Source organism: Molossus molossus, unplaced genomic scaffold (assembly GCF_014108415.1).
Source record: "Molossus molossus isolate mMolMol1 unplaced genomic scaffold, mMolMol1.p scaffold_m16_p_9, whole genome shotgun sequence".
In the NCBI taxonomy this organism is placed as follows: Eukaryota; Metazoa; Chordata; class Mammalia; order Chiroptera; family Molossidae; genus Molossus; species Molossus molossus.
Window position 1 is genome coordinate 61388901 of NW_023425403.1, and position 13348 is coordinate 61402248.

Below are 13348 nucleotides of genomic sequence, written 5' to 3' on the forward strand. Positions count from 1 at the left end.
CTTTAAAAGTAAGGCAGTGATTGGGGGTATGGCAGGAGAGAGTGGGCACAGCAACTGATGGTTCAGGGCTCATTAGTAGTACCTGCAGTATCTTCATTTCAAAAATCTGAAGCCAATGTGTCAAAAGTTTAAGATTAGCAAAATTCAGTAATGGGAATATGGGTGTTTGTTATATTCTTTGTTTTCTATAATTTAAAGTACTTAATAAAAGAAATGGAAAACAGGAAAAAAATGCATATAGTAGTGATAAGCACAAAATTTAAACAGTACAAAATGCACACAGATGAAAAATATTAAAGGTAATATCCTAACATTTAATAATTCAGTATAAATAATTATTTTCACCTTTGTCTTGACTGCAATGTTTACATTTTATGCTCATCACTACTTTAAACATTTGTCTTTCTCCTCCAGCAGCAGTAAATTTGCTTACAAGCAGATGCTTCCTGAGAACAGCATGTGTCCTGCACCAGGGCCCACAGTGAGGACACCTTGGCTCTGTTCTGTGGTGCCTGCAGTCTGGTGGTGGATAATTGAATGCCCACTGAACTAAAACAGTTGTCTATGATCAGGTGCAAAGGAATAGAACAAAAATTTTTTAACATTTACAAAATGCTGGGAGTATTATCAAATGCTATTTCTACAAAGCGAGATGTAATTAAAGATTTTATACTTCCTCTAAATAAAGAAGAGGTCTGAAATACATTAATTTGGTGTAAGGAGTGGGGGAGGATGGCCATGGTGTGATCGCAAGCTTACTACCTAGCAAATTCAAGAGAGTCAGTTATCATGAACACATCAAGGTGTATGTTTTTATAGTGTTCAAAATACTCATTATTTCTCATGAGGAAATTACTCTTCACTCTATTAAATGTATAACCCTCAAAGATACAAAGCTCTAGCAACAACACCTAATGTGATCATCTGTTTATAATGTTTTAAAATTCTAAGCCAAGATGTTTCATTCATCAAAATTTAACTCCATTCAGTAAAATAAGCCTTCTAAAAGGATTACCTGAACTTCTAATCAAAGTTTGATTTTTTGCTGGTGAAGAGGGATTTTGATTTTGTTTGGTTTTGTTATTCTGCTTATTTTTGTTTTTGATAATCCTCACCCAAGGATACTCTTCCATTGGAAGGGAGGGAGGAGGAGAGAAAGAAACATTGATATCTCACATTGATTGTTTGCCTCCCGCAGGAGGCCCAGGCCCAGGATCTAACCTGCATCCCAGGCATGTGCCCCTGACCGGGAATCAAATCTGTGACCCTTTGGTCCTCAGGACGACATTCCAACCACTGAGCCAAACCGGCCAGGGCTATTCTGCTTCTTTTATATAAATAAGATGATCAGATTGGTCTTTAAATATATGTTACTGTCAGTAATAGCTTTTTTACAGAAAAAAATGACTATTTGGGCTTGCAGGGGGACATGACAATTTAGTGTTAAGAAGTACATTTAAAAGTCCCAAGGCCAAGAACTGTTGGTTGAAAATGGAGACATTTGGAGGTCTATGTGAAGTATTGAGTTCATACACACACAAAAAAATGTATCATTTTCTTCTTTCTAGAGAAGTTATATAGTCCCTTCAGCTAGTGCTGGTTCTGTTTTGTTCATATGAATCAGTGTTTCTATACCAAACTGCATTTGTCTTCAAGGGAAGGGATTTTCAGTGTGGTGGTGATGGTGGGTTTGAGGGAAAGTGACCCAAGAGCCAGGCTCTGCCCAGCAGATGTGACCAGAAAGGGATGGGGCCAGGTCTCTCCTGAACAGCTTAGGGAAAAAATAAAGAGTGATGATGGAGACTGCTGCTTCATGTGTTTTGGGGACACAGTGAAATCGGTATGATTATCCAGGGCTATCATATTGTTTGCCATACCATCTTGTCATAATGTCATTTTTCTGTAATTTTATATATTTATCCTCAACTGAGAATATTATTCTGTTTATCTTCAGATAGAGTGTGAGGGGGAGAGAGAGAGAAACATCGATGTGAGAGAGACACATCGATTGGTTGCCTCCTGCATGACCCCAACCAGGGCTGAGGACCCAACCATAATCAAGGCACATGCCCTTGACCAGAATCAAACCCGCAACTCTTCAGTCCATGGCCTGATGCTCTAATCGCTGAGCCAAACCAGCCAGGGCAATTTTTCTGTAATTTTATAAGTAACAAGTAAGTAGTGAAAATATTTTGGATACTTTCTTTACAAAAAATGTTTTTTTTTTTGTTTTGTTTTGTTTTGTTTTTTTCCTCACCCGAGGACATTTTTCCATTTTTTTGTTCAGATAGAGTGGGAGGGAGAGAGAGGAAGAGAGCGAGAGAGAAACATCGATGTGAAGGGACACATCGAGTGGCTGCCACCCGCACGACCAAACAGGGCCGGGGACAAACTGCAACCGAGGCACGTGCCCTTAGCGGGAACCGAACCCGGGTCTCTCTGTACCGCAGGCCGACGCTCCAACCGCTGAGCCAAACCGGCCAGGGCTTTACAAAAAATGTTTTAATCTTTAAAATGTTACAGTGTTTGCTCTCAAAGAAATTTTAAAATCTGTATTCTCATTTAATGTATAAAAATGATTTGAATTTTTTTTTGGAAATATGCATGATGACCTTATTTTGACTTGGGACACTTTAAAATACTGTAAACATTGGTTTTTAATAATTTTTTTTCTTAAGCAGGTGACCTTGACTATAGTGCTGTGCTACTTGGAATGCTGGTGATGCAGGATGTACAGCTGGGGTTATTCATAGCTGTCATGCCAACTCTTATCCAAGCAGGAGCCAGTACGTACTCTAGGTAAATTTTTATATGACTTTATTTCACAGTTTGTTTTTCTAGTTTCAAATCATTTGTTTATAAAAATACTCCCTGATACCTTTTCCCAAAGATATGTTCAGAGCTTGTATAGCACAGGCTTAAGAGCATAAACGCTGGAGTGGCACTGCCTGGGCTCAAACTCTAGCTCTGTGATCTTGGTTGGGCAAGTTTCTTAACCTCACTGTTTCTCAGGCTTGTCATCTACAAAGTTGGGAAAATATCATCTGGAACATTGTGTGTGTGTGTGTGTGTGTGTGTGTGTGTGTGAGTGCATCACCCTACTAGGTTTCACCCAAGTGGAGCACTGATTGACAAACCTACCTCGTTGCACATGGGTGGGGTAGAAGTATTTTGTATTTTTTAGTATTCACCTTTGCCAGATGTTATTTTAAGTTTTAGCAATCTCAGAATGATTAAGATCTCTCCTCTGCTCTCAGATAACTCAGCTATGTTAAAAATGAATGCCTTCTTAACTGAGATTTCCAGAGGCTCATGTCCTAGAACAAGGCCTCCCTGGAGCTCCAGCTCAGCCATTTGCCTGCTTGAGCAACTTAACCTCTCTGGGCTTCAGTTTTCTCCTATAAAATGGGAACATTATGGAAATAGGACCTACCTCAAGCACTGTGTGAGAATTACAGGAGATGATCACATAAAGCAGTCAGACCAGTCACTGGTATATATAACTATTAAAGGTGGTTCATCGAGAAGGTCATTTTCCTTTGATCCAAATTTGTTTAACTGTCAGAAAAGCAGTACTTTTAGTTACAACCTTAATCAGAGTCAGTTCTTATTCTGGCTACAGATTTTCAAGATAAGTAACTGAACAAAAATTTGGACAGCAAAAGAAAGATTTGTAACTCTAGCTAAAAATTATTTGAGTTCTATTTAAGAAATATACAACAAATTATTCCCTGTAAAGGTCAGAATCTCCTTACCAAACAGGAAGTAGAACCTCAGCAAAGAATCACAGAGCACAGATGTGACATTTATGTTGCCAGACTTTCCTTTCAGCTAGGTAAAGTTGTTGCTGTATGATATTGTCTCCATTAGAAAACTTTAAAAGCTTTTCTATTTTCCCAGTTTAAAAAATTAACTCAATTGTAGTTGATATTGATATCCCATTGATATTGTTCTAATATAGTCATGAAATGTTATGTTTTCCAAGACTTTTAGTGACATGGAAAAATGTTGTATGTTACATTAAGCTGTAAAAAAGAGTCAAAATCATATACAATATTCCTTAAAAGGTTAAACAGAGTTACCATATGACTCAGCTCTTCAACATAAAAACCCACAGGTGGATTGATGGTAGTACAACAAGTGTGCATGTCCTTAATGCCATGCATTACACACTTTAAAATGGTTAAAGTGGTAAATTTTATGTTACGAATATTTTACTTCAATAAAAACTTGTGCTTGAACGTTCATGGCAGCATGAGTCATAATAGCTAAAAAGTAGGAACAACTCAAAGTCCATTAGCTAATGAATGGATAAATAAAATGTGCTATGAATGTTATTCAGCCATGAAAAGGAATGAAGTACTGATACCTGATACAACATGGTAAACCTTGAAGACGTTATGCTAAGTGAAAAAAGCCAGTCACAAAAGGCCACATATTGTATGGTTTCATTTATATGAAATGTCCAGAATAGGCAAATCCATAGGGACAGAAAGAAGCTCAGGGGTTGCCAGGCGCTAGGGAAGGGGGAATGGGGAGTAAGTGCTAATGGATACAGGGTTCTTTTTGAAGTGGTAAATATGTTCTACAATTGATTGTGGTGCTGGTTGTACACCTTTGTGAATATACTAGAAAACCATTGAATTGTATACTTTAAATGGGTGAATTGTATGGAATGAGAATTATATTTCAAAACTGTTAAAATTATATGCAATATTATTTGAACTACATAAAGAAAAAATAGAGAGACTGGAAATATATGTATATACATATGTATAACAAGTATATAACAAAGTATTAATGAGTAGAGTAATAGATTATGGTACTTTTATTGTCTACTATACATACATTTCCATATAATTTGAGAAAACCTCTTTTCTAATTTTGATAACCAGAGAAAATTTATAGTAAAAAAAATAAATAAATAAAACTTTGCCTCTTTAGTAAGTTTTCTTTTTTTTTAGTCCTTACCCAAGATATGTTTATTGATTTTTAGAGAGAGAGGAAGGGAGAGAAAAATAGAGAGTGAAACATTGATTGGTTGCCTCCCATATGTGCCCTGCCTGGGGATTGAATCCTCAACCTAGGTATGTGCCTTGACTGGGAATCAAACCTGCTACCTTTTGGAGCACAAGACGATGTTCCAACCAACTGAGCCACCCAGCCAGGTCCAAAATTCATCTTGATCTTTTCTAAAGGAAGGAATTAACTTCTTTCCCTCAAATATTTCACAGGTAATGAGCAGAACACAGAGACTCTGATAAAGAGTACTTATAAAAATAAAATGATTTTAATTATTAGAATTAAAATCTTGCAAAACCATAAAAGTTCTAGAATAAAGTATGGATGAATTTATAATTGAATGTGGGAGGGCCTTTCTGCTTCAAGCAGAACACAAATTCTAGAGGCCATAAAAGTATTACTGCAGTAAAGTTTAAATACATGCACATACATATACACATGCACAAATATGTGCATACATATATGTGTACTCATTTGGTAAGCAGGCTAAAGACAAAGGGGAAAAAGATGATTGTACACATATTACAAACAAAGGGTTAAGTTTCTTTTGTCAAAATCTTCTACAAATTAGGTGAGCAATATAAGCAGCTAACATAGAAATGAGTAAATGGAAGATGCTTCCCTCTCACATTGGAAAAGCAATGACTTCTTACCTGTCAGATTCAAACCTTTAAGCCTGGGGTTGGGGAATGGCACTCTGGGGTGTTGTTTGGAGTGGGAATTGGAGCAGCCTTCCTGGTACCCCATTTGGCAATATCTGTCAAGTGTAGACTGTAGCACGCAATTATGCTTCCAGAAGCTCATCATCCAGCACATCAAGAACCTAGAACAGCCCAAGTGTCTGGCTGAGAAAATGGTGGCACAGACACGGTGGAATGCTTACTCAGCTGTTGAAATGAGTGAGGCTTGTGCTGACATAGAAACTTTGCCAAAACATGATAAGTGGAGAAATAAAGATTCAGAATAGTACCTTTCTGAGCTGTTTGACCATTTTATCCTTACTACAGTGCATTTAATAGACAGTTGGGAAGTAGACCTCAATGCAAGCTTCGGGCATGGTGATTGCAGTGAGTGCAGCAACTAGGAGCACAGGCCTGGAGCCAGATGCCTGGCACATGACCTGGAGTGATGGGTTGGCCTTTGCCTCCACTTTCTTGTCTGTAAGGTGGGGATGGTGACAGCTCTCGTCTGGTAGGGCTGCTCTGTTAGGATTGTCTTGAGAAATGCAAGTCTTAAGTGGCAGCAGTCTCTTATCAGCTAAATAAAACTGGACTGAGACTGGAACTCCTGTGACATGCTGCGCACAGGGGAGGATGGCCGCTCTCAAGGAGCTGGTGTGGTGTCTGGGAAAGGTAATCAATGAATGATGAATAAGTTGAATAGTCAACAAGAAAGTGCCTAGTATAGGTGAGTGCTCTGCAGAGAATTAGAATGGGGTGGTAAGTCCACGGACTACGGATGAGCACTTCAGATTTGCAAGGCCTCTGAGCAGTTGACTTTGAGGCTGAACTGTGAAGGACACAGCTGAGCCAGTCATTGAGGAGAACCTGGGGTGGGGGTGGGGTGCACTGGCCCTGTAGATGGAGGGAGCATGGCTTGTCAGGGAGCAAAAGCTTGTGAAGGCTGCTTTGCAGGTGAGGGACAGTGGAAGGTGCAGGTGGGTGAGAAGTCTGGGCTCACCCAGAATGTCACAGGAGCTTTGGACATCTAATCAATGTTCCCAGCATGTTGTTTTGGCCTCTGTGGAGCATGACCAAGAAAATTTAGGAGGTTATCACAGTTTTGCAGGGAGATGATGGCATCTAGAGAAGGGGTGCCCTTGTGCTGAACAGGGCCAGGCTCGGTGGTATAGCACTTAGATGTGTTGATGTGTGGGGTGAGCAGTTAGTTCAGTGGTCTGCTACTGGGATGTGGAAGACTGGTCAGGAATTTGAGGTAGACCCAACCTACTTTATTCTGTCACAGTGAACACATTTCTATTCCTGCCAGGGCTGCAGACCCCGATTTCTCACACTGGCTCCCCCCACTTCATTAACAGACATGGAGTCATTCACAATGACTTTGCTTCTTTGCTGCAAGCCCAGCTCTGCTCTAATTTCCCTAAGTAATTAATGCGCAACTTGAGATCTGTGCCCTGTGCTGCTATTTTAAGCCTGACTGTAGTGATGAATTCTCTCTTAGTACATTCTAAGACCCTCAGTGGATGGCAGAAAACATGGATAGTACTGAACCCTATGTGTGCTATATGTTTTCCTATACACACATGCCGCTTTACTTAAAGGGAGCACTTCACGGCTTCTCTTGGGCATATCTGAATTGCCAGCATCACTACTCTTGTGCTTTGGGACCATGATTAAGTAAAATTGGGTTATTTTTTAACACAAGCACTGCAATACCACAACAGTTGATCTGATCACTAAGACAACTACTAAATGACTAACAGAACTAGGTAGCATATACAGCATGGATATGCTGGACAAAGAGATGATTCACTTACCAGGAGGGACAGATTAAGATGGTGGGAGATATTATAATGTTACTCAGAGCAGCGTGCAATTTAAAACTTATGGTTTTTCTTGGAATTTTCCATGTAATATTTTTGGGCCATGGTTGACTGTGGGTAACTGAAACAGTTAAAACAAAGTCGTGGATAAGGGGGGCATTATCGAAATCAGATTTGTACTATTCCACTGAGAACTTTTAAATCAGAACTTTGGACTGAATGGTTTCCTAAATATGATGGAGAGCTAAGTTTAAGAAAATATGTAGCCTTGGCCAGATAGCTCAGTTAAGTATCATCCCGATATGCCAAGGTTGTGGGTTCAATCTATAGTCAAGGCACATACAGGAATCAACCAATAAATGCATAAGTAAGTGGAAGAATAAATTGATATTTCTTTTTCTCTATCTCCCTTCCTCTCTCTCTCTGAAATCAGTAAATAGAAATAAAATGTTAAAAAACAAAAATATGTGTATTATTGTAAATGCTACAAATATGTATATTATTGTAAATACTGCAAATATATAATAGTGCCTTTCTTAAGGCTGAGATATTAAGAATATATTCGAGATCTGAATAACATGGTAAAAAGTGCTTACCACAGAATCCTTTTCTTTATGATTAAATAATAGACATAAAATTCAGAGTTCTGGCTTGGGATAAGGGAATAGTTTGCTGAAAGTCACTGGAACCCTTTTGTTATACTTCTAATAGTGAGCCTACGGTGTAATATTAGAGTGACTATTGCCTTATGAAGAATTTCAAATGGGTGTTAATTTTTGAGAAGGAATTTTATTGTCAGTCATTGAGATATATAAGCTGTCAGTCAGGAGTCATTACATCCTGTAAAATGTATTTACTTCAAAGTATTGATTGAAAAAAATCCATCTTCTATATTTAATTTAAATAAAAATTCTGAGATTAACATGATTGACAGTTTAATTTTAATATTTGGAAATAAAAGAAAAATGTAATATTTGGAAATAAAGGGAAAATTTAATATTTGGAAATAAAAATGTATGTATTTTGGGTTATTTATTTTACAAGTTAAAAAATAGTGGATGATCATTTCTTTGGGATTTAGAAACACATGTGTGGAGGTGAAATAACATGTCTTTTTTTTTTTTCTTTCCTAGCATTGTCATGGAAATACTACGAATACTGGCTTTGATTGGTCAGATTCTTTTTTCACTAGCTGCTGTCTTTTTGTTATGTCTTGTTATAAAGACTTACCTTATAGGACCATATTACAGAAAGCTGCATATGGAAAGCAAAGGGAACAAAGAAATTCTTATCTTAGGAATCTCTGCTTTCATCTTTTTAATGTTAACGGTAATTCTCAAATATCTGTTATTTATATAATCTGATTTATAATCTGTTCACTGAAAGCTTGTGATCAGTTCTTTATCTTTTCATTTTAATAATAGTTAAAATATATAAACACTTACTAGTATTTTTTATCTTATGTAGTTATTGTGCTACCCATCAATATTAATACGAGTTAAACCTGTTTAACTGTTTTAACTCATGCTCTTTTTTTTTTAATCCTCAACGGAGGACATTTTTCCATTTTTTGTTCAGATAGAGCGGGAGGGAGAGAGAGGAAGAGAGAGAGAGAGAAACATTGATGTGAAAGGGACACATCGAGTGGCTGCCACCTGCACAACCAACCAGGGCTGGGGACAAACTGCAACCGAGGTACATGCCCTTAGCGGGAACCGAACCCGGGTCTCTCCGTACCGCAGGCCGACGCTCCAACCACTGAGCCAAACCGACCAGGGCTTAACTCATGCTCTTAAGCACTTGGCTAAAAAGGTATTTGTGAGTACTGCATTAAAAAACAAATCTATGCCCTGGCCGGTTTGGCTCAACGGTTAGAGCGTTGGTCTGCAGTCCGGAGAGACCCAGGTTCAGTTCCCGCTAAGGGCATGTACCTCGGTTGCAGTTTGTCCCCAGCCCTGGTTGGTTGTGCGGGTGGCAGCCACTCGATGTGTCCCTTTCACGTCGATGTTTCTCTCTCTCCCTCTCTCTCCCTCCCACTCCATCTGAACAAAAAATGAAAAAATGTCCTCGGGTGAGGATAAAAAAAGAAAAAACACAAAAAACAAATCTGTTGTGGGAAGGAAAAGCCACCAGTGTCAAACTGTTACTCTGTCTTAAACTTTCAAACAGCTTTGTACCTGAGGTAAGATGAACAGTTTTAAACCAGATTTTAGTTCTGTTTCATAATGAGAAGCTAGTCAACAATAGAACTTTTGCGATTAATGTGAAAGGAAGAAAATACAAAGGTTGGTTTTGGAAGCAGTCTTCTCCTTATTTAAAGGATAAGCTTCTCATGAGAAACGGGGATGTGCTGTTAGACCCTCCTCAGTAGGTTAAGTAGACAGGCACCAGTGTGCTACCCAGCACTTGTGTTCCTTGATGCGTATTCCAGAGAAGACTGTTCACACACAAGCTTAGTTACTAAGGGGTTTATAGCAACTATTCATATTAGCCCACAGCTGCCCAAATGTCCTTCAACAGGTGAATGGTTCTTCCAGCTATGGTCCATCCACACCAAGGAAGACCACCCAGTTTTAAAACTTGGTACATAACTTTCCAGAGAACTCTGCTGAATGAGAAAAGCCAATACCAAAGGGCATTCTGTATGATTCCATTTATGTGAGATTATAAAGACAAAATTTCAGAATGGAGGGAAGATTGCTGGTTGCCAGACGTTAAGGAGAGGGTGGGGTGGGAAGGATCCTTGTGGTGACGGAATATTCTGCCTCTCCTCATTGTGACACGCCAGTATCCTGGCTGTGATCTAGTGCTATGATTTGGCAAGATGTTGCCACTGGGGAAACTGAGTAAAGGGTACATGAGATCTCTCTGGTTATTTTTACAACTGCACTTGAATCTATGATTATCTAAAAATAAAATGTTTCATTTTAGCCCTGGCCTGTGTAGTTTGGTTAAGTGATGCCCGGTGCACGGAAAGGTCGCCGGTTCGATTCCTGGTCAGGGCACATGCCCAGGTTGTGGGCATGATCCCTGGTCGGGGTGCGTGCAGGATCAGCTGATGTATGTTTCCATCTCTCTCTCCTCCCTTCCTTTATCTCTCTAACAAAAAGAAAAAAATTTAATTTAAAAAAAGGAAATTAACAAAAATAACTTCCTTATATTTTGTTCAATTGCCTGCTAATATTTTATAATCTTGGGAGAAGACTGATTTGCTTTTGCTCAAAGCTGTTCAAGCATGTGACTTGTTTAATTTTTTTACATTGCTGTACCCATTCCAGAGTATTTTTCTCTTTGAAAATAGCATCCAACAAATTTATCATATCTGGATGACTTCTTTGCCGTTTCCCAATGGCTACACAAGTTAAAATAATTCCCTAGTCATTGGTTCTTAGTTTTTTTTCTTCATTTGACTATAATTACTGAACACCTACTACAGTCATCATGTATTGTTAGCTGTTGAGCATTTTTGCATATTAGGTATTATACTTCCTCTGTCAGACTCACTCTTCATTTATTGCTGTGTGATATTCCATCATGTGAGTATTTTACAGTTCATTCTTTCTATTGTTAGCTATTAGGATTTGTTTCCATTTAGGGCTGTTATGAATAAAGCTGCTATATATTCTCATATGTGTTCTTTGGTGGATATGTGATTTTATTTTGGAAGAGTATATATCCAGGAGTGGAGTCCCTGGGTCGTAAGGTCTGCGTGTGTTTAACTTTAGTAATTTTCCATGCTAGTTTTCCCCAAGTAGTTATACTAGTTTATACCCTCACTAGAGTTGTGTAAGGGTTTAGTTTCTCTGTATCCTCACCAATACTTGTGTTGTCTGTCAGTCTTTGTGATTTTAATCATTCTGCTGGATGGTAGTAGTATCTTGTCAGGGGTTTTAATTTTCATTTCCTTAAATACTGGTGGTGTGAGCATCTTGCCATGTGCTTGTTAGCCAGGTGGACATCCTCCTTAGGGAGGTGCCTGTTAGAGCCTTGAGGTTATTTTTCTATTGGGTTACTTGTTTTCTTACTCATTTATAGGAGTTTCTTAAATGTTCTAGCAAATGTTTTTGTCAGATTTTTTTTTTTTTTTTTTTTTTTACTGATTTAAAGTGTACAATTCAGTGGTTTTCAGCATATTGACAGTGCTCTGCAGCCATCCCACCATCAAGTTCCAGAGCCAGTTTCCGTCACCCCAAAGAAACCCTTACCTCCCAGTTCTGTTTGTCCCTCATTCTCTAGTAACCACTAATCTACTTTCTGTTCCTACGATTTGCTGCTTCTGGACATCTTATATTAGTGGGGTCATAGAGTATGTGGCCTTTTGTGTCTGGCTTCTTTTACTTTGCATGATTCATCCGTGCTGTAGCATCTTTCAGTACTTTGTTCCATTTCATGGCTGAATAATATTCCATGTCAGATATATTTTTGCTAATGTCTTGCAGTTTGTGACTTTCCTTTTCACTTGCTTAATGGCATTTTTTTATAAATAGCAGTTCTCAATTTTAATGAAGTCAAGTTATCAGTTTTTTATAGTTAGCAATTTTTACGTTCTGCGTGAAAGTTCTTTGCCTACCCCTGGATCATGAAGATGCTCCTTGTTGTCCTCCAGAAACGTTATTGCTTTACTTTTCTTATTTAGATCTACAGTCCCTCTGGAGGTGAGCATAACACATGATGTAAGGAAGTGGAAAGAATTTGATTTTTCATATGCTTTTCCCCACACGTGTGCTGAAAGGTCCCTGCCCCACTGCTGTGCAGGCTCACCTTGTCAGAAACCAAGCGGCCTGTGAGTGCTTGTATTTCTGACCCTCCACTCTGTCCCCTGGCCTGTTCATCTACCCTTAACATCTGGCAGTGTAGAGCTCAACTTCCTTCTCTGTCAGGGTTTTCTTGGCTTTATTTGTGATCTTTCCAGTATCTGCATAAGTTTTAGATTCAACTTGGCGCTTTTCACACACACAACAGTTTTGTTGTAATTCCTGTGACTCTGTAGGCTGGTTGCGGGAAAGCTGACATCCGCGTGGTTCTAGGGCTCCCTCCCTGTGTGCGGCCCACACCGGTTACTGAGGTCCTTGCTGCTGCCAGCAGTACCCAGCAGTGTTTGGTGCAGAGGCTGTGCACGTCCTTAGTTACGCACTCCTAGGTGTTTAGTGAGTTTCGATGTTACTGTAAATGGTATTTCTTCAAAAGTTCATTCTTTCTATTCATCTGTTGCTATTGTTTGTAGTTTTACTGTCTCAAATTAAAACAAAAACATGTTCTTTCCAGTTGTTTTGTATTAGTAATGTCACATCAAGAAGTCTGAAGCTTTGCATTTAACAGGACTATATAGCTAAAAACCTAATGAACCATATTATTCTGTCTGAATCTGGCATTATTGAATCTAGTCATTTCTAGATTCATTGGTGTCCTGCCAAATCCAGATAATTGCTCATTAGCTGCATCTGCTTTCTCTAAGTGGTGTGCATTGGTGATGGGAATAGTTTTTTTATACAATACATTTTTTAAGCCACATTCAGGCTGTTCATTGATTCAAAGTAAAGAAAATGTATCACAAATATTTAAAATAAAATTTGGAAAATATTCTCATTCAAAAATTTCACAGCTGTCTACATGAATTATTGTTTTAAATATTTTAAATTATTTTTTTCTCCTGTATAGTTCATTCAACTAATGTTAGTGTCTATGTGTCATCTCTTGGGTCCTCCCCACGGAGGCCCCACTGGGGACTTGATTTTCACAGTTGTATTGTGATGGTTCTGCTAGACCTAACAGGCTGACTTTGGTGTGAATTCCAGTTCGGCAGAAGCTGTTGGTAACTAGTGG

At 38.7% G+C, this 13348-nt stretch overlaps 1 protein-coding gene across 4 annotated transcripts in view; it reads left to right on the forward strand.

Moving 5' to 3' along the window:
• TMCO3 (transmembrane and coiled-coil domains 3) overlaps positions 1-13348 on the forward strand; it is a 44417-nt gene that overhangs the window by 23115 nt on the left and 7954 nt on the right. For 3 of the 4 annotated variants that reach the window (XM_036250377.1, XM_036250380.1, XM_036250378.1), the window contains exons 9-10: positions 2679-2799; positions 8659-8854. In XM_036250377.1, the coding sequence (XP_036106270.1) occupies positions 2679-2799; positions 8659-8854 (317 nt within the window). The remainder of the gene's footprint in view (positions 1-2678; positions 2800-8658; positions 8855-13348) is intronic. The other variant, XM_036250379.1, reaches the window with a different exon arrangement.